Genomic DNA, 22,896 nt, shown 5'->3' on the forward strand with positions numbered 1-22,896 from the left:
ACATGTTTATTTTTGATGGTATTTTTTTTTATCCCTACTTTGAAGGGCCACTGAAAAAAAATCTAATTTATCAATTTATTTATTTTACTTTATATATATATATATATATATATATATATATATATATATATATATATATATATATATATATATATATATATATATATATATATATACATATATATATATATATATATATATATATATATATATATATATATTTATCATTATTTTTATTTTATTTATTTATTTAGAGAAAAAAGGCAAAATTTTGAGATTATAGTCAATATTCTGTCAGAATTTTAACTTTTTTTTCTCATAATTCTTAAAATAAAATAAATGTCAATCTCAGTTAGTCTCAAGCAGGCACTCAACAAACTGCAGATTTTGCACTTTCCCATTGCTTCATTTCTGTACTGGAATTTGCTTGGTATCAGCCAGTTCTGCACCAGTTCAACTCTATACCCACAGAAGTCTACGAGGCCCACAACAAAAACCAAACATTTTAGAATTTAGGGTTTTGTTTTTTTTTGCTTTTTATATACCTTAAAAGATCTTTTTTTTTTAATTGTAAATTATTAAGTTATTTCATGAAACGTATCTTGTAATGACAATTAAGCTATTATTTCTCTCTTTATAATGTATAACTTTAAGTGGTGGCTTAAATCATCACAAAACCTGACCTGTCTTTGCCTCATGTTCATGAAACATGCATATCGAACTGTAACTTTAATATTTGGTTTTCCCACCTTCTGCAGCAGTTAGAGCAGTACACGTCTCCTCCATAGTGTCAATATATTTCCTGAGAACTTCAACACTGATATTATCCCATGGCTTCTGCAACTTAAGGCTTTCAAAGAGAAATAGATCTGTCCACTTTATTTTGTAACTCGACCAATTTGGATTTGATTAAGGGGGCAAGTCCATAATTTTCAGTGTTCATTTGTATTAAGAAAATGTGGTTTGTAGAGCAGATTTCACACTTTAAGGGATGATATGATAAATATTTACAAGGTTTTCAAGCCTCTGGAGGCAGCAACATGTTAAAAAGTCTTTTGCAGCCAGCCCCTGGTGGACACTAGAAGAACTGCATATCTTTTTGTACTTCTCCTTTTTCAGCACCTGAGGTTACTGCTTGATAAAGACCAGCCTTTAAAGGTCAAAGTTCAAACCCTCACCCCCACAGCCTCTTTTCAAGCAGCTGGTTTCAGACCTGAAGCTCAAACTGCATCTCCAGTCTGACAGCCAGCTGCGTCCTGCTCAGTGGCTGCAGGCAGAGCTCCTCATGGTGAACCAGCAACCTGCAGCAAAGATCAGACAGAGCAAGCTGCAGCAACATGATTTATTAAGTCAGATTATTTACATCTCATTAACACAGAGGATCAGAAAATAAAGGAGCTCTGAACAAACGCAGGAGAGCAAGTCTGTTTCCTGTTTGCTTTGTTCTGCAGCGGAGCCGTGAGACAGTCAGACGACGTGTTCAGACACCAGCAGATTAAAAAAAGGAAAAACATCCGACAGGTTTCAGGTTTTTCATCCTTAGAGACTGATCAGTTTTTAGCAGGAGGGTCCTCCAGGGAGTCCACAGGAGAGCTCTGTCACCCAGAAACTAAAACCACAAACATCTCCTTCAGAGACAAAACAAACAGCCCGTTAATAAATAAATAAAAACTGAAGCTCAGCAGACTGTGTACACCTGACAGCGCAGGTACACAGACTCCATCACTCTGCTCTGCAAATGAACAAATGATTACCAAAAAAAATTAAAATAAATAAAAACAGATTTCTGACATTTCTTATTCTGACATCTAACTATGATGATAAACTGAAAAATTATCAACATATCCTGAAAGTTTTCGTTTTTATCTCAAATAGTCTTGGGTTGAACCTGAAGCTCACATCTGATTGGATAACTCATCAAACGCAGCATTAAACGCCCTCTGATGCTCAGCGTTTGAATCGTTTTCCCAGACACCGAGCCCGTTTGAGCTCTGAGGAACCACATCCTCCGAGTGACTCAGATCTAATGATTCATGTTTACAGAAAACAAACAGACTCCTTCGCTTTCTTTATGAAGCATTAGGAGCATTTCTGTCTGCTGCAGGTGATCCCGGTCCTGTTTCCTCTTCTCGTGCGGCTAAAACAGCTTCAAACTCCAAAGTTGGAACTCAGGCTGAATGTTTTTGTGCTTTTTTTTTTATCCCACATGTACACGTCTGTGTGTCACAGAAACAGCCAATCAGAACGCAAAGAATCAAACATAACAAGGAAAATTAACAATTATCACATCACATCTCCTCTCTTCTGTAGCTGTGTTCACACCTGCTCTAAGATCCTGAAAATTTCCAGAAATGTTCAAGCTGAGCAAGAAAGTCTTTTCCTCTCAACTTCACTTTCCAGAATGAGCCAGGAAGGCTGAGAAACGATGACTAGCCCTTCCAGCTACATGAATTAGCTCAAAGGGCATCAGATTGTGATTGTGTGAAGGACAAATGGGATGGACTCATCCGTCTGTCTGGCCAACGTTTAACAACATGATATAAAAATACTGATGTTGAGGAGCCAAGATGCTCTTATACCAACGTCTTTTCAGGGATTGTTCATGAGGCAGCATTTTCTTATTGGGGTAAGAATCGATACCACAGTTAGTGCACGGGGTTAACGCAGCGTCCTTCTATGTTGAACGACAGAAGGTTAAATCATTCAGTCATAATAGCTAACACTTTGGGTTTTTGATTCAGTTTTGTTGGCCCAGGCCTCTGACAGAATTCAAAGTTCTTAAGATGATGATTTTAGAGCCAATAACATGTTTAAAACAAATATATTACTCTGTCTGTAAGAACAGATTTTAGGTTTAAAGAGGGGGTATTCTGCTTTCTCATATTAAACATTGGTGTAATGTAACAATGCTGGATGTTCAAACCTGTTGCTGAAATGATGATATCAGCACATCAGGAACTCCAATAAAGGTCTGCCCATAGCTCCGCCCCCAGAAGGCTGGCCAATCAGAGGGAAGGGGTTTGTGGAGTGGGGTGCAGCGAAAATAGAGGCTGAAATAAGGGTTTTCTTAAGCACCAGAGAAAGAAAAATAGAGGATTTGCTTCTTTTTTTTTCTTTTTTTTCCAGTAGGGGCACCAGACAGAAAAAAATAAAGAATCAAAAAGGCACAATACCCCCTCTTTAATCACCAGCCAGATTGGGTTACTTCTGAAAACATGATATTTTGTGTGAACAGATGAATGAAAAAAAAGGAGAATGAGGGGCTGTCCTGAAATTTTCTGGAAATTTCCACATGTGCATCTGAGAGAAGAGCCAAAGACGGATTTTATGATTTCAAACCAGAAACAAAATTTAAATCCAGTTTTTAAACTCAAACCTCAGCATCCTCACACGGTCCACGCTGGAGTTGTTTTTGGTCGATTACAAACATTAATCAAACATTTTTACAAATCCATCAAACTGCTCTCTGAACCACCAGAGGGCGCCAAACACACACACACATCTGACTCATTACTGGTTCCTGTGCAGAGATCCACCATCAGGACGGCTCCAGGATTCACAGTTAGGAAACACACACACCGAAAATCACACACACACACACACACCAGTGTTTGAAGTGTAGAAGGGGGCGGGGCCTGAGAGAACAGGTGTGTCGCCTGTCAGCAGGTTGGCACAAAGTGGGAGCAGAAAAACCAGTCTGGTCCAGAGTAAGAAAAGTGAAATAAATTAATCCAGAGATTACGGTCTGGTCAGATTTAAAAGGGGCTCTTTAAAAAAAAAAGGACAGATCCAGACCAGGTCCCACACCCAGGCCTCTGAAGTCCAACAGAAGAAGTCTTTTGGGCGTACTGGCCCTTTAACGCAAACACAAGTGAGCCTGAAGCAGTCTGGTCCTTTTAAACTGGTCTGATCTGGTCTGTTCAGGGTCAGACGTGGAGGCGGGAGTATCTGAGCTTCCACCTCCTGGACCGGACTTTGAAGAAGAAGAAGAGGAGCATGAGGAAGAGGCAGGAGCAGACGTAGAGGACCACACACAGACTCATGTCCACGCTGTTGAAACCCAGACCCAGAATCCAGACTCCTTTTCCTCCTTCCCCCCCGTCTCTCCCAGCTCTCACCCCCAGGTCTGGGACCTCCCCCCTCACGGCTTTATCCACAACCTGAGGCTCTGGTTTCTCCTCCGCTCTCCTCTCCACCTCCTTCCTCTCTCCTCCTCCTGCTCTGTGCTCCTCCTGAGGCTGAGCCACGTGTTTCACAGCCTCAGACGGAGGATTTGGAGGAGGTAGGGGGAGTTTCGGGGGAGTCACAGAGTATCTGGGGGAGAGGTTGGCGGCTCCGTAGTGCTGTCGGAGGAAGAGGAGGACGTTGTCCTGGTTCCAGACGTGGACGCCGTTTTTCTCCTCGTGGCAGGAGGAGCAGAGGGAGGGGCTCGGCCACGGAGCTTTGGGGAAGAGGGGGTCATCGCTCAGGGAGCCTGGAAGAGGAAAAAATTCGGTTCTCAATACCCAACAGAAAACAACGTAGGTCCCTCGGTTCGTGGCATTTTGCTTCTAAACATTTCTTTAGCAAATCGTGAAAATTTAGAAAAAATTTACAGGGAAGAATCAGGGCTACTGAATTTGTTTACAGGGGTTAGACCTGCAGAAAAAACAATATTTCAAACATTATTTCTAAAATTCTAAGATTTTAAAAAAATTCTGACGCAATCCTGACAGATTTTTTCCAGTAGGACTTATCCTGTGTCACATAAATTGAAGTCAAACACTGGGATAAAATCACTAAAATATGATGTGAAGAAGCAGCAACCTACGGACTAAAAATATTAAGCTTAAAAAAACACAGTTCCTTAAGCATCCACTAGAGACTGCATCAGAAACCTATACACACTGGTTCAAAAAAGACGATCCTAACAGCAAAAATAAACATGTTTACAGCCTAGTTAGAAATAAATGAATAAATAATTAAAAAAAAGGTGAGTGAATAAATGAATAAATAAATAAATAAAATAGGTTAATAAATTAATTATTTAATTAATAAAAAAAATACATTAGTAAAAAGGGGGGAATAAATTCAATCAACTAATTAATTAACTAAATTAAAGAGTTATTGAATATAAGCTGCACGGGTAAAGCTCTGTCAGAGGAAAAATGGTTTCTATATCATTACCTATTATTTAAAAATCAATGTGTCCAATCTATTTTATTAATAATTAATCATTTCAATTTTCAATGAATTCACCAAGAACGCACATATGCAAAACCAACAGTACATAATGTCTTTTCCATCATGTCAATGTGCAGTTTCTGTGCTGTTGTGTAGCTCTTTCTTGTTTTACCGATCTCCAACAAAACAATAGACTTTATACCATAGACTGTAAAAAAAAATACGTCATCTCGTTCAGCTCGAAGTGAGGTCACCACCAAAACTGCTCCCCCTGGTGGCTGGCTGCAGTATAGGTCAAAAAATCCATCTCCCCATCCATTCCAGATGGGCTGTGGTTGAACTTTAAAAAATGAATACACCTGGTAGAAATGTTTCTCTGATCTGTATGCTGTGGTGATATGAAGATATTACTTTGCTGCCTTGTGTTCAGGTCCTCTTTTTCTGAAAAATTTCGTTTTCATTAGTTATTCGAGGTTAAAAACAAGGTTTTACATCACGTTTAACGATGATTGACCGCTGACATTATTGTGTAGTTTTTTTCTGGAATAGTAAGATATAAAGAAATCTTTCTCTCAAAAGAGAAACTGTCCACTCTAATATACAGTCTATGGTTTATACAGCGCAAGCTAGGCTCAGTAGTGTAACTGTTAGGATGGCAGCAACACTGACTGACGTGGTGGCACATCACTGCGACATAGCTTTAACTAGATTAGAGCGCTATCTCCTGGATTAAATACCACATCACAACTCAACACCTCGCTCAGCTTTTTATATACCGGTTTAGAAGTCACATCGGTATATGAAATGTATAGTAAGCACACTACAAGATGATGATCTTGGCCTCCCTTAAAAAATGACTTTTTTACTCCTGGAAATAAAATCCTAGTCTTACTCCAATCCAATTCAATCCACTTTATTTATATAGAATATTTTAAAAAAATCACTTAAGTTTACCAAAGTGCTGCACAGTTAAAGTAACAAATAAGAACATCAATTAAAGATATAAAATCAATTAAAATAACAAATAAGAGTCATAAAAAAACTCCATTACTTTTCATCAAACTACATTACCCACAATCCTTTGTGCATGTGTGATGTGTGTGTGGTGGGTGTACCAGCCAGTCTGTTGTTGACGTTGTTGTGTTGGTTCCACAGCCACAGGATCTGCTGCTCCTTGCTCTCCACTTTGTCCATGCTCGCCTCCGCCGCCGCCTCAAAGTGTCGGCCGCACTCCTTACAGCCGAAGAACGTCCGGATGTACCGACGCATCACCTGCAGCACCGGGGCCGACTCCCGCTGCAGACCTGTACGCAAGTATGAGCCAATCAGAGGAGCAGGAGGCAGACATGTGACAGTTTGGCCTCCTCATGTAGAGTGTGTGTACCTGTGTATTCCAGCACGGCGGGCATGGCGTCGTATTGAACGGTCAGGACGTGGAACAGAGTCCAGAGGGAACACGGGTAACCACGCAGCCCCGGACGGCTGCCTTGACAACCAACCCAGCGAAGCTCCGCCCCCAGAAACACACCTGAGATCTGGGACAGGTAACACAGAGTCAGTGTGTGTGTGTGTGTGTGTGTGTGTGTGTGTGTGTGTGTGTGTGTGTGTGTGTGTGCGTGTGTGTGTGTGCGTGTGTGTGTGTGTGTGTGTGTGTGTGTGTCTCACCCTCATCTTGTTGTCCACCAGGTCCAGGACGGCCTGGTAGGGGATCCTCTGCAGCGGCATGCTGAGCAGCCAATCAGAGAGCGTCTCCATCAGCTTCACCACAGAACCCCCACCTGGATACAGCTGCACAGGTAGAGACAGACAGGCAGTTAGAGACAGACAGGTAGGCAGACAGACAGGTAGACAGACAGGTAGACACAGACAGGCAGAGAGAAAGACAGGTAGAGACAGACAGGCAGACAGGTAGACAGGTAGATAGACAGGTAGAGACAGACAAGTAGAGGCAAGCAGAGAGACAGTTAGGGACAGACAGACAGACACACAGGCAGGCAGAGAGAAAGACAGGTAGAGACAGACAGACAGGTAGAGACAGACAGACAGACAGAGAGACAGACAGACAGACAGACAAGCAGGCAGGTACAGAGACAGACAGACAGGCAGAGAGAAAGACAGGTAGAGACAGACAGACAGACAGACAGACAGAGAGAAAGGTAGACAGACAGGCAGAGAGACAGGCAGACAGGCAGACAGACAGAGAGAAAGGTAGACAGACAGGCAGAGAGACAGGCAGACAGACAGGCAGGTAGAGAGACAGGCAGACAGACAGGTAGAGAGACAGACAGACAGAGAGACAGGCAGAGAGACAGGCACACAGACAGACAGGCAGACAGACAGACAGGTAGAAAAAGACAGACAGGCAGACAGAGAGACAGGTAGGCAGAGAGACAGACAAACAAGCAGACAAAGAAACAGAGAGACAGGCAGACAGACAGATTGATAGACAGACAGACAGACAGACAGACAGACAGACAGACAGGTAGAGACAGACAGACGGACAGAGTTAGCCAGTGTTCCCCCACCAACTTTCAAAAATCAAACATGCTTTTTTTTCTCATACCTTTGCCACTAAAGTCACAAAGTCTTTAAAGATCTTAAGCTCCTCCCCCTCCAGAGAATTGTGGGTAGCCAGCTCCACCCTCAGCAGGTAGTGCAGCGCAGACTCCAGGTCTGCTGTGTACACCTTAGACCTGCAGACACACAGACAGGTTTACAAACCGCCCCACATCAGACCGGACCGACCTGATCCGCTCCAAGTCTCTGACCTGTCGAAGTCTCTCCACGGCTCGCTGCTCTGTTTGTCAGACAGCGCCCCCGCCTGGCCTCCGATGGAACTGCTGCTGCTGCCAGACTTCAACCTGCGCTGGACTCCAGGTAACGTCCTCAGGAGGGAGGAGAAGAAGAAACGCAAGCGCTTCTCACTGAGAGGGAGGAGAGGAGAAGAGGGGGAAGAGAAAAGGCGGGGAAGCAGGGAGGGGTAAAAAAGAAAAAAGAAAGGAGACATGGAAGGAAAAGAAAAAGGAGATAGAAAAGGGGAGGGAGAGCAGAAAAAGGAGAGTGTAGAGGAGAAGGAACGGCACGGCAGACAGAGAAAGAAAAGGCAGAAGAGGGGGACAAGTGAAAGGAGAGGAAACATGAAAAACAGAGAGGAAGAGAAAAATGAGTGATAAAAGAGGTAGAGAGGAGGAGGAAAAGAAAGAAAATGTAAGAGAAGAAGGATATGGAAAGATGGTCAACAGAGGAAAAGAAAAAGGAGGAAGAGAAAAAGAAAAGGGGAAGAAAGAAGGATGGATGAGTAAAAGAAGAACAAAGATGAAGAGAAGAAGGATGAAAGAAGACATCAGAGAGGGAGAGGAGGCATGAGATGAAGAGGAAGGAGAGAAAAAAAGGTAGAGGAGAAGAAAAAGGGAAAGGGGGGACAAAAAAAAGATTTAAGGAAAAAAGGAAGTAGGAAAAGGGAAGAGGAAAGGAGAGAAGGAGGTGACAGGTTGTTTATATATTGTGTTTATTTAATTTGACGACTTAATCTGTGTGTGTGTGTGTGTGTGTGTGTGTGTGTGTGTGTGTGTGTGTGTGTGTGTGTGTGTGTGTGTGTGTGTGTGTGTGTGTACTCACACGTGCAGGTGTGTGTGTGTCCCGTTGGGGTGCAGCAGGTAGACGGAGGGGAAGCTGGAGATCTTTAGAGCGTCCAGCAGGGGGAGGTCTGAGCTCAGAGCTCTCTTTACCTCCACACCTGAGAACTGCAGCAGGTCCAGGATCACCTGAGAGTCAGACAGGCAGAGGTGAGATAGGTGAGACACTTTAATCTGACGTCACATGAACACATCGTCTCACCTCTCGTCCAACGTAGGACTCCGGCTCCTCGATGATGATGGCCGTGTAGTGATCTGACCTTTGACCTAAGAGAGGCAGCAGCTCCACAGAGCTACAGACAGGCAGACAGGCAGACAGACAGGCAGTTAGTCTCTAACAAACTCAGTCACATTAATGAGTGAATATGATTTATAATTTCTCTGGCGTCCTTCTTATTTCTCTGATAAGCTGGAACAGTTTGTGCGTCTGCCTGAAAAATGATCGCACAGATTTATTTTTCACTAATTTAAGATTAATTTTCTGTTAACGCGCGGCAGGAACAGTGCACACCCCGCTGTCATCAATTATTTGAATAAATCCAAACTTTTCCCACCCTGGAAACTTTCTCTAACTTTAACTTTAACTTTTTTCTTCTCTGAGCGTTAAAGCAGTAGAGCACTGAGGTCCTGGTTCTGGTTCTGGTTCTGGTACCTGTGTGGTTTCAGAGGGGGACAGTGATCAGGCCAGTTCAGCTTGGTGTGATTCTGCAGGATGTTCACCATCAGCTGTCTCACTGACTGGATCTCTCTGTCTGCACCTGAACAGAGAGAGAGACAGGTAGTGAGTCATTAGGGAGCAGCAGGTGTGAGACAGGTGGTGAAAGTGTATGATGTGTGAGACAGGTTGAGTTAGAGACTGTCATAGTAAGACAGGTGAAGCTAGACAAAGTTTGGGTGAGACAGGTTTGGCAGGAAATGTGATGTGTGACAGCAAGTGTATTCAACAGAGGGTGTGAGACAGGTGTTGTGTAAGACAGTTGGTAGGTATCAGGCCCTGTGTGAGGTGTTTTTGTGAGACAGAGGGTGTGAGACAGTTAGTCTGAGACAAAGAGTCATGTCGATGTGAGACAGGTGTTTCAGATCAGAAGGTGTGAGACAGGTAGGGTAAGACAGGCAGAGCAGGCAGTGTTGTGAAGGATTTGTGGGATATGAGGAGTAAGACAGGTACTCTCAGATAGGTGTTCACAACACAAGGTGTAAGACAGGTGAAGCTAGACAGGCAGTTCAAGACAGGTAAAGCTCAACAAAGTTATCAGAAAAAGTGAGACAGCTAGTGTATTCAACAGAGGGTGTGAGACAGGTGGTGTGGGACGGCTAGGTAACACGCTCTGTGTGAGGTGTTTTTGTGAGACAGAGGGTGTGAGACAGGTAGGGTCAGACTGGTGTTTGCATGAGAATGTGTGAGACAGTCAATGCAAGGTAGGTGTGAGACAGGCAGATTAAGACAGGTGGTTTGAATCAAGTAGGTTTAAGACAGCAGTGTGAGACAGGAAGTAACAAATAGGTGTGAGACAGTTAGTTTGAGACAGATTCAATCCATTAGATGTGAGACAGGTGTTGTCAGATAGAAGAACAGGTGGTGTTACTAAATGACTTGTGGGATGCAAGGAGTGAGACAGGTGGTATGAGACAGGTGATGTGTAAGACACTTGGTCAGTAACAGTCCTTGGGTAAGGTGTTTTTGTGAGACAGAGGGTGTGAGACAGGTAGGGTCAGACAGGTGTTCGCATCAGAAGGTGTTTGACAGGTAGTGTAAGACAGTTAGTTTGAGACATAAAGAGTCACATAGATATGAGACAAGTGTTTCACATTAGAAGGTGTGAGACAGGTAGCATAAGACAGGCAGAACAGGTAGCGCAATAAATGACATGCGGGACATGAGGAGTAAGACAGGTACTCTCAGATAGGTGTTTACAACACAAGGTGTAAGACAGGTGAAGCTAGACAGAAGGTTTAAGACAGGTGGTGCTCAACAAAGTTATGGGTGAGACAGGTTTGGCAGGAGGTGTAAGACAGCTAGTGCATTCAACAGAGGGTGTGAGACAGGTGGTGTGGGACGGCTAGGTAACAGGCCCTGTGTGAGGTGTTTTTGTGAGACAGAGGGTGGGAGACAGGTAGGTAGGAAGGCAGACAGGTGTTTGCAACAGAATGTGTGAGACAGGTAATATAAGCTTGATGTGAGACAGGTAGTTTAAGACAGGTGAGTTGATCAAATAGGTGTAAGATAGAAGTGTGAGACAGAAAGTATCAGATAGGTGTGAGACAGTTAGTTTGAAACATATAGAGTCAGATTTATGTGAGACAGGTGGTGTCAGATAGGTGTTATACATGAGAAGGTGTGAGACAGGTAGCATAAGACAGATATCAGATATCAGATAGGTGTCAGACAGTTAATGTGAGACAGTTTGTTTGAAACAGAATCTAATAGATGTGAGACAGGAAGTATCAGATAGGTGTGAGACAATTGTTCTGGGAGTGTCAGAAAGGTGTTTTGCAACAGAAGGTGTTAGACAGGTAGTGATATAAATGTGTTATGGCACGCAAGGTGTGAGACAGACACCATCAAATAGATGTTTTCCAACAGAAGGTGTTAGACAGGTAGTGTCAGATAGGTGTGAGACAGTTAGTTTGAGACATATAGAGTCAGATAAATGTGAGACAGGTGGTGTCAGACAGGTGTTTCACATCAGAAGGTGTGAGACAGTAGCATAAGACAGGCAGAACAGGTAGTGCAATAAATGACATGTGGGACAGGAGGAGTAAGACAGGTACTCTGAGAAAGGTGTTTACAACACAAGGTGTAAGACAGGTAAAGCTCAACAAAGTTATCAAAAATGTGAGACAGCTAGTGTATTCAACAGTGGGTGTGAGACAGGTGGTATGGGACAGCTAGGTAACAGACCCTGTGTGACAAGTTTTTGTGAGGCAGAGGGTGTGAGACAGGTAGGGTTAGACAGGTGTTTGCATCAGAATGTGTGAGACAGTTAGTTTGAGACAGACACAATCTTATAGATGTGAGACAGGTGGTGTCAGATAGTTGGAACTGGTAGTGTGACTAATGACTTGTGGGATGCAAGGAGTGAGACAGGTTTCGTCAGACAGGTCTTCACAACATTGGTGTAAGACAAGCAGTGTCATAGATGTCTTGCGAGACACACAGTGTGAGACAGGTTCTGTCAGACAGGTGTGAGACAGTTGGTGTGGGAGTCTCCGAAAGGTGTTTTGCTACAGAAGTTGTAAGACAGGTAGAATCAGATAGCTTGAGACAGGCAGTTTCAGACATGTGGTAAGAGACAGAAATGTGAGACAGGTAGTGTAAGTTAGATGTTGTGAGACAGGTGGTATGATACTAGTGATGTATGGGTTTTATGTAAGACAGGTGGCAGTAGTAGTAGTTTGATGGACAGGTGGTGTGTGAGACAGGTGGTGTCAGTGGGTCTCACCTCTGTAAATGGTGCCTCTGTTTGTATCTGGACTGTGAGCGTGGAAATACTGCAGACAGACAGATCAGCAGAGTCATTACACTGAGAAGCAGCTCCACAGGGATAAAGTTCCCTCAGGTACAGTACCGGTACTCTGCACAGGGAACTTCTATGTGATGTCACTCACCTTGAACGTTGGGTAGAACTTGATGCCGTACTCTTTACACACGTCAAAGTTTTCCTCCTGGGCGCAGTCCAACACGGCCACGCTGATCGCCTGCTGCCAGTCTAAGAGAGACAGACAGAGAGAGAGTGAGACAGGTGAGGAGAAATAATGAATCATCTCTTTGTAAACACACTCTCCAAACACTCTGTCGTTGCTTTCATAGCGTCACCTGTGCAGCAGATTTAAGCAAACAAATTATCAGACAATCATCTGAGTGTGTGGAGGTCACGTAGGCAACATGCGGTGACTCAACAGGAACCTTTTGTAACCTGGTGTTACCACACAGGGGTGACACAGCCGCCTCTCATTTGATCAGTTTACAGGACACAGAGATGAAAGCTGGAGGAGCGTGTATTAACCTTTAAGTCGTTTCTCTTCTGCGCCAAGCTAGGGGAAGAGGATCGAGGGGAGAGATTAGCATTGTAGCGCAATATTTTGACAAATCCTGCACATCTCCGCTAATTGGTTTCAGAAAATGAAGCCAGTGGGTATTTAAAGAAAACTGCAGTTCCTCTTGTGTCCAATTGGGGCTGCAAACACCAAGTCAAGCTGGACACACTGGTCAAGTTCTTGGCCTGATTTTGTTTGTTTATCTTGCGAAGTCACGTTTAATCCCGTGAGATTCTGTGAGATCTCACACCTGGCAGTCTCACAAAATCATTAAGTGTGTTTTCAGTGTTTTCAGTGTTGAGGATTGATTGTTTTTCTTTTTTTGGGCTCTTAAATCTTTGATCATCAATAAAAAATCAGAGTTTGATTGATAGATGCTTCAGTTTCTATGTCTGTAATAATGTGTGTGTGTGTGTATCTGGGCTGGGGTTGTGTGAGTGAGAGTGTGTGTGTGTGAGTGTTGCCTCCCAGCTGTCTGTCTCTAAGGGGGGCAGCCGGGTCTTTTTGTCTCAGATGTCCTTTGACTCCGACAGCAGGTCCGAACAAAGAGGGAGCGTCTGTGTGTGTGTGTGTGTGTGTGTGTGTGTGTGTGTGTGTGTGTGTGTTACAGAAGCAGCTGGTCTCAGGAGAACGATTCCCCTGAGAGTTTTCGGGGCAGATGGAGTCTGAACACTGCAAACCGGTTCCCACAGGTTGTTGTTGTTTTGTGTGTGTATGTATGAGTGTGTACAGGTTTTTGCATGTGATGAAAAAATAAACAAATGATACAAACTCTCCTTAAAATGCTGCAGACAGGAGGAACCAGATCAGTCTGCCTGACTGGAATCAGACTTATCTCCTTCTAAATTAATTATTAGACGTCGCAGCTGTTTGTTTCTCAGAGTTTAGAGAAAAGGCCACGTGTTGCTCAATGTGCTGCGACTCCTCCTGCTTCATGGAAACACACCTTTACCCTGCAAACAGTTGAGTTTTGTGTGATCAGCTATCATAACAATTAAAAAGCAACGAGCTTCCTCTTTCATCAGATCTTTAATTCTGACCAACTCCCTCTAAAAGTGTAAACTGAGCACAGTTTACTTCTATTCACAGCATCAACGCGCTGACAAACGATGCCACGCTACAAAAACCACATCTGTCATCTGTGCTTGTTTACATCCAGGTAGTAGAGAATTCCCTTACAGCTCCAGCTACTGGCAGGTGTCTGCATCGCAGCAAAGACACAACATATGAGCGGCATTTCAGGCCTGCAAAAGTGAAAAAATTGTAAGCAGATTAAACTTTTCCTGCTTCTGGTGCCAACTAGCGATGTGTCGATCCAGATCATGGTTCAAAGCTGGATCTGGTATCAGTGCAAAAGGACTGATACGAACTTGACACTGGGGCTAAATTATGATTAAGTCTACAGGGAATTAAAGCTAACAATTAAATAGTAATTTCTGGAAGTCCTTAAACACTTTTCTTACCAAACTGCTGGTTAACAAACAAGGTTGTAATAGTTAACTAAAACGAAACTAACAACGAAAACTAAAATTTAAAATACATTGCAGTTAACTCAAACTAATAAAAACTAGAAAAGAAAACAAAAACGATAAGTAAACTAAAACTGTATCTTGTGTTCACAAAGCTAACTCAAACTAACTAAAATTATACAGAAAATGCCTTTAGTTTTAGTTTTTGACAACATTAACAGCCTTTAGAATTTAAATCAATCCGACACATTTTCCAAACCAACTTTACGACAGTTTTAGGCAGTTGTTAGTGCCGTATGGCACCATCATAGCGACGTACTGGGTCGTGCTTATTATATTGTTTTATATAGTTTTTGTTTATATTATTTTTATGTAATTTAGGTTAACATTATTTTTATATAATTTATTTTTATATTTTTTACATTAAGTTTATATTTTTTTTTTGTTTTAAAGGCAGTTGCAGCCAGGTCAGAATCAGCATTAACTGAGCAGTGAGCACTATGTTGGACTGGAAAATGAACAGTACTACAAAATATTTACTCTGACCTTTTTGAATCCTGCTCCTGGCAAATAAAGTATGAAAAAACTAAAACTAAACTAAAACTAAGCCTTGTTGCAAACATCAAAACCAAATAAAAACTAGAATGCCCGCTCTAAAACTAATTAAAACTAAACTGTAATGGGAAAAAAATTTCAAAACTAACTAAAACTAAACTATAATGACAGATCCAAAACTATTATAACCTTTTTAACAAATAAACACTTTATCAATATCGGTTGATGACCACAGCCAAGGGACCAGAAAAGTTAAATCGAGACATCCCTAGCTCCAACTAGCGAGGACTGCGATGCACATCCAGGGTTTTGAGAGACCTGGATTCAAATTTCTTGAATTTTAGCAACTATTAAACAAATAAAACCACAGTAAGAAGTGGATTCTGCACCAAAAGGACCAAGCTCAGACAACTGCTCTCTATGTTGATTTTGGCGCCCCCTTAAGTGGACAGGGTAGCAACTCATATCCCTCAGCTGGGTTGTTTAGATGTCATTCAGTCTGTCTCAGCGCCACTTAAAAACTCCCTGCAGGTACTTTAAAGTGATACTTTATTAAAACTGAACCTGCTTGAACACCTTTTGCAACAACAGATTGTAAAAAGTCTACGAATCAGAAAAAAGATGCTAATGTATTCCGAGCATCAAATATCAGTATTTCACTTACAATAATGCATAAACAAATTTTCAGGTCCCCTTGCTTCCTGATGGTAAAAATCCCATTTTGTTTCCTGAAATCTAACAAAAGCTCATTGTACTTGACTTTAGATGATTAAATAACTTCCTTTAACTTTTTCCTCTTTGAATGACCTGTAACAAGCTGCTTTGAGTAACAAAACATGGCCAACGTTTCAGCACGGATTCAGTTTTGGATTGGCAATACTTCAGCTACTCCCAGTGTTGGAAAATATGCTCAACTGTGCAGGATTTGATCCGGCCTTTGCACGCCATACAGGCATTTAAAACCTTATGTGGTTATAAAGCTATCACATGGTGCAGATTGCTAACTCTAAACCAAGCTCTAAACTGTGTTACAGATCAATAGAGAGTGTGTGGGAAAATCCATTTCAATTAAAAGTCCCTCACATACCTGCTGTTTACAGCTAAAGCTCCCTTACAAAGACATCACCAGTGTGACCATAGGCCTGTTTCACTACCTGTTAGCTCAGCTCTGAGTGGAAGTGGGTTAATATGACTGTTTTGTAGTTTTAGTTCTGTTTACCTAAGAAGGGAAAATCAGTGATGCGAGTCAGGAACATTAAACAAGCCAACAAATCATCTTACAATATCATCATCATCATTCAGTGACAAACATATGGTAAATCCAGACCACCAATGTGATCAGTTACAATTTCTAAAATAAGAGCTAATCTATCAGCTAATCTTGAGCGGATGAATTCAGAACTTCATTCAATAATCTGCTAATTTTCTGCGCCTGCACTGATTTTAAGTAACTCTGTAATCTGGAATCACGTGATGGAGAGGTGAGAGTTCAGAGTAACACAAAGCCTATTTTTAGATTGTGTTAATGCCGAATTAAAGTGGAAGATAGTCAGGGTGAGAAAACATGCTGAGTGATGCTGAAGCACTTATCATTGTGACACAAATAAAGCAGGAATGCAGTAATCGCTGTTTTTTGAAAGGGGTTTGGTACTGCTTTTTACAAAGGGACTCCAACCGAGTGTAAAGGCTGTTGTACCTTTGACGTCTTGTGCCAGGGCCTTCCATGTGCTGGAGTACTGGATACAGTGTCCACACCAGGAGGAGAAGAACTGGACCAGCCACGCCGAGGATGAGTTACTGACTGTGGGCTTCAGGCTGCTGCTGCTGAGGATCAACAGCGGGTCCTGCTCCGTGTACAACCGGGCTGCGGTTCCAAGACACCCGGGGACGAGCCAGAGGACGACTGCCGCTTTGAACCAAAATCGGAGCATCCCTGCCGTCCAGGGAGAGACACACCGAGAGCAGACTGTCAGAGATGAGGAGAGTTTCTTCCGAAAACATGCAGATGGATCAGAGGAGACATGAGAGCAGCTGCTCCGCTAACAGCTACGTGTGTTTACAGCATAGATCCACATCACCTACAGACGTCTCACTCTTACCAGATATCTGCGGCACGCAGAACAGGAAAGGGTTAATCACATCACAGAGAAACTGGTTTAACATTTCTTTGCTGTGAACGTTTTTTATCGAATAGCTGTCAAGAACCAAAAGATGAATTCAAACACACTTTCGTCGACCCTTTTCCATTCACGGTTTTGGTTGCTATGGTAACCACCCGACTTTCCTGCTGGAACTCAGCTTCTGCTTAAATGTCAGTGTGACCAACATGTTTAATGGACGATCTTTGGCAACTTGAGCTCAACGCTTTCTGACGTAGAAGCCGCGCTGCATTCAGTGGTCTCGGAAAATACAGCTTCGTTCGGTTAGGTAAGCAAGAAAAAGCTACACGGAAAACTTCATGAGAAGTCTCACTGAAGCTAAAGTTGCCAAATTTTGAAAACCACTGTTGAATGTTAAAACATATTCAAATTTAAGGCACACGTGCATAATATAACTGTATCTTGATACTGAGTCATGTACTACGGAAGTTTTCTTGTATCCTGCACGGTCCTGAACGTAACAGCGTTCACTATACTGCCTCTGTAGGCCGACTGTTTGAGTGCTTACCAGGGGTTATGATTACTTTCCACAGTTTTGTAACAAACAAATACATAAATAATAGGTCAAGAGAAACTAAAGGTATTATTTGAAGTTTCTTATTCGTTTTTTTTCTATTTATAGTTGAATGCTAACGGTTAGCGTCCTGTCTCCATAGTAACAGAGCTGTTCGACGCCAGAGGACACTGAAAAAGGTAGTTTTAAGCTATTTAACGACACAATTGTGGTTTTATGAGCTTTCAAGTATTATCCAACATCTCTTTTTAGTAGTTTTATCGTGTCTTAGATATCTGTCGTTGAAATTGACGAAGACTGGTTCGTATATCGCTAAAACTGATGTCCAATTTATTGCCTCTGAACACAAAAGTCCAGTTGTTTGTTTGTTCAAACCCTTTTTACAACCAAAGAAAGTCAATTTAGTTACATAATGAATTATTTAAGTCTCTAAAAGCCTTCTGAGACAGCTAAAAAAAATGCAACAGGTTATATGATTATAGTCTTTTAATGAGTTGGCTGAAATTCTTTACTTTTTAAGTTTGTTTTACATTTATTTTGGTAGAAGTTACTTTATTTTAATCACAAATTTCTGTTATGGCTTTATTCCTGTGATATTTTAAAAAACAGTGATTTTACTGTCTGGATATCTAAAAACAATGATTTTTTTTTTGAGACTAGAAATGGATCAAAATTAAACATTGATGACTGCTATCCTGTTTACTTATTAGCTTTAACTATATAAATTAAAATTTCAGTGTATTTAAAAAGAGAAAAGATCATTTAGGTTAGATGAAATATAATGCTTCACAAACCAACAAGCTGTTGGAGGTCAAAGGTCATCTCAGTGTTCAGCTCTGATTGTTGTTATTCTAACATGAAAAATTATAACCTATTTTCAGCCACATTGAAGTGAAAATAGTCTCCTTCCTCTTGCAGGACCTGTCCTATCAGAAAACTGTCGCTCACATGATCGCTCAGAGGAAACACATGTCCTCACCAAGAATCGGTGTGGTCAGAGACTCCATGCTGACCAATCCACGCCTCATAAAGGTTCGTTGGAAATAATTCTTCCATATTTAATTCATAAATGATTCTAATGGCTAACTGTGCAGTGGATAAAGTGTAGACTCCTGATGAGTGTAAGATTACATCATAGACACCAGATGGCAGCAGACGAACATCAGAAGAGGGCCTCATTAAGATGCTGTGGAGCCCTGGGGCTAATAAGGAGCTGTAGGGGGGGTTATTCTTTAACAGTCACCACTCATGGAGGATTTCCTCTCTTTCACACAATCCCCTAAAATCTACCAGCTGATACTCTGAACATGTAATCTGATTCTTTATATCTGAACTTTAACATCTCTTTCATGTGTGCAGGCACCTCTGGGTCAGGTCAGGTCCAGAGGTCTGTCAGTTCCTGGTCCGGACTTTACTTATGGAACCAGCAGTGGGACATTTAGAGATGGGGGCGTGGCTGAAGGTAAGCCCCGCCCACTCGTAGAGAGAGAAAAAAGATAAAATGAGGGCAGCATGAAACTGTGATACTGTGAAAACTTAGCCTAGTTTCAGCCTAATGCCTAATACTGATACAGCCCAGCATTCTAGAACACAGCATTCTAGAACACAGCATTCTAGAACACAGCATTCTAGAAGCACCAACTTGTGATGTCAGAGTTGGAGCAAATTCCGTGTTAGTCTCACAGAGTCCTCACACAAGTTTTGGAACAAACCATTCAGAGTCTCTGACTTCAAGCTTGGAATTTGTATCAAGAATATGGAAAAAATAATAATACAAATTTTATTTATTTTTAATGCACAAAAGTTAACGCTAGTAGCACCTGATGTTTAACCAAAGCAGCCTTTAAACACCGCCAGCGTTTGTTTCATGATCACATTTTCTTCTGACCTCATGTCTTTAACCTCCCTCATGATTTCTGTGCTGGTTTCCCAAAAACATCTTTAAGATTTAAAACACAGAAGATATGAATCCAAAAAGGTCATACATAACATCTGATCATAGCTTCACTGAGCGATGACAGAGGACGAACACGAGCCGACCTCACCGTGCTCGTTTCTCGTCACGTATGACCTGCAGACATCTGACATTATTATAATGATGTCTGTAAATGAGGCAGAACACACAACACGACTCAGGATGATACACACGAACATTTGTGTGTGTGTGTGTTAGTGTGTGTGAGTGAGGTTTGGCAGCGGTCAGCTGTCACAGTGTGTTTGCATGAAATAAACATGCCTTCAGGCAACAAATCACTGCTGTCACTCTTTCCCTCACACACACACACACACACACACACACACACACACACAAACACACATACACACACACACACACACACACACACGAGGACAGTGGAGTCTTGGTTCTCGTTGTTTTCTGGATCACTGAGTGTTTCTGTCTGATCTGCGGCTTCGCTCTGAAGCGCTCAGACTCTCTGATGGTCTGAGATCAGGTCTTTGGTTTTTGTGATCCTCCACTCTGAGACAAACTGAGACTTTGTTCTGAAGTTATTTTAAATCAGAGCTTTGGATTTGTTTGGATTTTACTGGGTCATGTTTTTTTTTAATCCTGTCACTGCACTGTAATTCATTAACTGTTGATTCTGTCTTTTTATTATTTTTGCTTATTTTTATCCTCTTTTCCTTCAGTCTCTTTTTAAATTGTTGTCTTTTCACATTAAATGAATCTGTTTCCTGTCTTTTCTTGATGCTCTTCTGAGCCATGTGACGCTCTTCTTATCCCCTACATGTTTCCCATTTGTCTCCTCTGATTTTGAATTATTAGAATTCAAACCAACTGTCTTCCTCATCAGCAGTGGTGCCTTCTGGGAGTTGTAGTCTTTCAACTTTGAACCTCCGTTTCCTCAGTTCTGTCCGGTTGGAGGGTCCAGCCCAGCCGTGGAGACTCTGATCCTCATCAGTCCCTCGTTCCTGACTTTGTGTCCCTGAACCGGGAGGCGGTGAAGTCCGGTGTGGTCACATCCAAAGAGCTGAGTCAGTACCGGGCTCAGAGGGGCGAGGCCACGAGCCAAACCTCCGCCCCTAAACCTAGAGACAGCGTGGCCTCACGGCGCCCCGTGGTGCCGGACATCACATTTGGAATCTCAAACAGGTCAGAAATTCACTCACGGACCTGAGGATTGATTGATTGATTTCTGGTGTGTCTGGAAAGGCACTATTAAATAAAATGTTTATTATTATGATTATTATTATTATTATTTATTGTGATATTATTATTATTATTATTATTATTATTATTATTATTATTATTATTATTATTAATATATTTTTTATTATATTTTTTAAATAATTGTTTGTATTATTTTTATTATTTTTATTTTTATTTTTATACTAAGAATTATTTTATTTTTTATTTGTATTACTATTATTGTTGTTGTTATATGAATGTTAATCTCTCCATCAGGCCACCGTCTCCTCTCGCAGACATTCTCTCCCATCACTATGGACGTCAATGGGTGGACAAGCAGCTGAGCAGGAGTCAGAGCTGCAACCAGCAGAAGATGCAACGGGTGAGAAATGAGGTACTGGTCTGGGGACTCATTACTGGGATGGGGTCTAATAACCGTGCTTGTGTGTGTGTTTAGATCAAATCGTGCAATGGCAAAGACACCCGGGCCAGCCTGCTGAGGAGGAGCCAGCCTCTGCCCGTCACTCAGGCTCCGTTCACTCTGCCTCGCTTCACACAGGTGATCACTATGACTGTCTGAGGTTTCTACTGTTGATCAACTCACGAAACTGTCCTCATCTCCCTCTCTCTGTGGATCTGTCAGCTAAAGTCAGCTGAGTTATCATAGTTTATTTATGTCTCTTAATATTTTTAGTCAACCCTTTCCATATGTAGTGTAACAGACAGACAATTAAAGCCTGGCTTTCACTACAGGATTCTCGCCCCGATTTAACCCAGATTCAGTCCTCCCGACAATCAGGGGAAGAAATCTGGTCAGGGACTAAAATCGGCCCCAACATTTTAAAATTTTGGGAATTTTGTGCATTTTTTTGGTCATTTTTAGCTTTGATTTTTTTAAATAAAAGAAATATCAAATGAGCAAAATTTGGAAATTTCAAATGTTTTGAAAATTTTGCAATTAATTGAAATTTCAAAAAATTGTTTTATGTAATTGATGACATTACAAATTTTTCATTTTTTTAAAAATATTTTAAATTTATTGAAACTAAAAAACAAGACACCACCTGTACAACTTTATGGGTTTAATTATTTTCTAGAGTTTAACAATGTTTAGAATTTTTTTTACACTTTTTTGTCTTTATTGTAAAGATAAATCAGATTTTGTGGCTCCGAAATGACTGTGATCCAGGTGAGCTGAAGTAAAACGGCTCTTATGAAAGTAAAAGTTGCAGACCCCTGATTTAGCAGAACACACACAGCTCTGGGTTCAGGTTTGTGTGGCTCTGGACTGTAAAAGTGTCACTGTCCTCTGCCCTCTACTGGTGATAACACAGATTACCTCTCCTCTCTCAGGTCGCTCCTGCTCTGGACACCTTCAGGGACCAGGAGGCTCGTCTTCGAGCGTTCAGGGCCCATCAGTCTGACTCTGTGTCCAGGAGGGGCGCTAAGGGTCTGGGAACATACAATCTGGACTAACCTGGGGTGGAAACAGACGGGGCCTCTCTTCAAAAGAGTCAATATTAACAGAAATAAAACCTAATCAATCTGATATGAGTATTTTCTCTCTAGATCACTTTTTAAATCAGTCTGAAACACATGTTGGAGGAAGGGAGTCCCTCAGGGTTCTATACTGGGACCTCTACTCCTCTAAATCTGTGAATAATGACTGTTTGACTCCTTATTACAGGTATTATAAAAGCAAAAATGTGAATAATGCTTTTGTTGGTTGTTAATTTGCACTACTTTATGGGTTGAGTCATTGGGGTAAATTGCACCTGGTTGTAGTTTTAGACATGTTCTTGTTTTCATGTCACATTTTGGCTACCAGTGTTTGATTTTTCTATCAATCTGATGTTTAATAAACTGTAAAAACTGAGTTATTTATTTTTACTGTGATCTCTTTCTTAAAAATCAATTTTGACATGAACATGAATTTAACCTGAGCTATAAAAAAAAGAAAAGCAGGAGGGAGGAGTGTTTCTTATTTGTAGACTCTCTCTTACACACTCTCACACACACAGTGTATCAGCTGGAGGAGGAGCTGTTTAATATATTCATGTCTTCATATCAACCTCCTTGTAAACCTCTCTGTGGATCTTGGTTCAGTTTTCAGTCTTTACCAATAATTTGCTCTTGATAACTTTTGCTGCTTTCACACTTTTTGAAAATGCATAAAACATTATTTTCAGATGACGTCATAATCAAAGTAATATTT

General features: G+C 41.6%; 2 protein-coding genes across 3 annotated transcripts; one reads left to right on the top strand and one right to left on the bottom strand.

Moving 5' to 3' along the window:
* Positions 1 to 1,334: 1,334 nt before the first annotated feature.
* qsox2 (quiescin Q6 sulfhydryl oxidase 2) lies at positions 1,335 to 16,928 on the bottom strand. The gene is made up of 12 exons (XM_074670845.1): positions 16,557 to 16,928; positions 12,408 to 12,508; positions 12,242 to 12,290; positions 9,451 to 9,556; positions 9,001 to 9,091; positions 8,782 to 8,927; positions 7,932 to 8,087; positions 7,727 to 7,856; positions 6,829 to 6,951; positions 6,548 to 6,698; positions 6,279 to 6,467; positions 1,335 to 4,474 (listed from the first exon to the last, which is right to left on the bottom strand). Exons 1-12 carry the CDS (start codon positions 16,789 to 16,791, stop codon positions 3,927 to 3,929), a joined length of 2,025 nt encoding a protein of 674 aa, XP_074526946.1. The 5' UTR covers positions 16,792 to 16,928; the 3' UTR covers positions 1,335 to 3,926.
* cfap77 (cilia and flagella associated protein 77) lies at positions 16,927 to 22,441 on the top strand. 2 transcript variants are annotated; one of them, XM_074670846.1, is made up of 8 exons: positions 16,927 to 17,287; positions 17,642 to 17,712; positions 18,452 to 18,565; positions 18,893 to 18,995; positions 20,402 to 20,645; positions 20,958 to 21,063; positions 21,139 to 21,240; positions 22,035 to 22,441. In XM_074670846.1, exons 3-8 carry the CDS (start codon positions 18,482 to 18,484, stop codon positions 22,155 to 22,157), a joined length of 762 nt encoding a protein of 253 aa, XP_074526947.1. In that variant the 5' UTR covers positions 16,927 to 17,287; positions 17,642 to 17,712; positions 18,452 to 18,481; the 3' UTR covers positions 22,158 to 22,441. The 2 variants fall into 2 exon arrangements, with proteins under 2 accessions (XP_074526947.1, XP_074526948.1); XM_074670847.1 differs by having other exon boundaries at positions 17,676 to 17,712.
* Positions 22,442 to 22,896: the final 455 nt, after the last annotated feature.

Source organism: Halichoeres trimaculatus, unplaced genomic scaffold, assembly GCF_033239565.1.
Source record: "Halichoeres trimaculatus isolate MK-OKI-2021-1 unplaced genomic scaffold, fHalTri1.1 fHalTri1_scaffold_5, whole genome shotgun sequence".
In the NCBI taxonomy this organism is placed as follows: Eukaryota; Metazoa; Chordata; class Actinopteri; order Labriformes; family Labridae; genus Halichoeres; species Halichoeres trimaculatus.

Bases quoted from the DNA above. Each gene is read 5' to 3' on its own strand.
- qsox2 (XM_074670845.1), bottom strand. From the start codon at position 16,791: ATGCTCCGATTTTGGTTCAAAGCGGCAGTCGTCCTCTGGCTCGTCCCC. The intron at 9,557-12,241 runs GTGAGACCCACT...CTCTCTGTTCAG, and splicing joins CAGAGGCACCATTTACAGAG to GTGCAGACAGAGAGATCCAG. The intron at 8,088-8,781 runs GTGAGTACACAC...CCTCCCTCTCAG, and splicing joins ACACACACACACCTGCACGT to TGAGAAGCGCTTGCGTTTCT.
- cfap77 (XM_074670846.1), top strand. From the start codon at position 18,482: ATGATCGCTCAGAGGAAACACATGTCCTCACCAAGAATCGGTGTGGTC. The intron at 20,646-20,957 runs GTCAGAAATTCA...TCTCTCCATCAG, and splicing joins ACATTTGGAATCTCAAACAG to GCCACCGTCTCCTCTCGCAG. The intron at 21,241-22,034 runs GTGATCACTATG...CTCCTCTCTCAG, and splicing joins CTCTGCCTCGCTTCACACAG to GTCGCTCCTGCTCTGGACAC.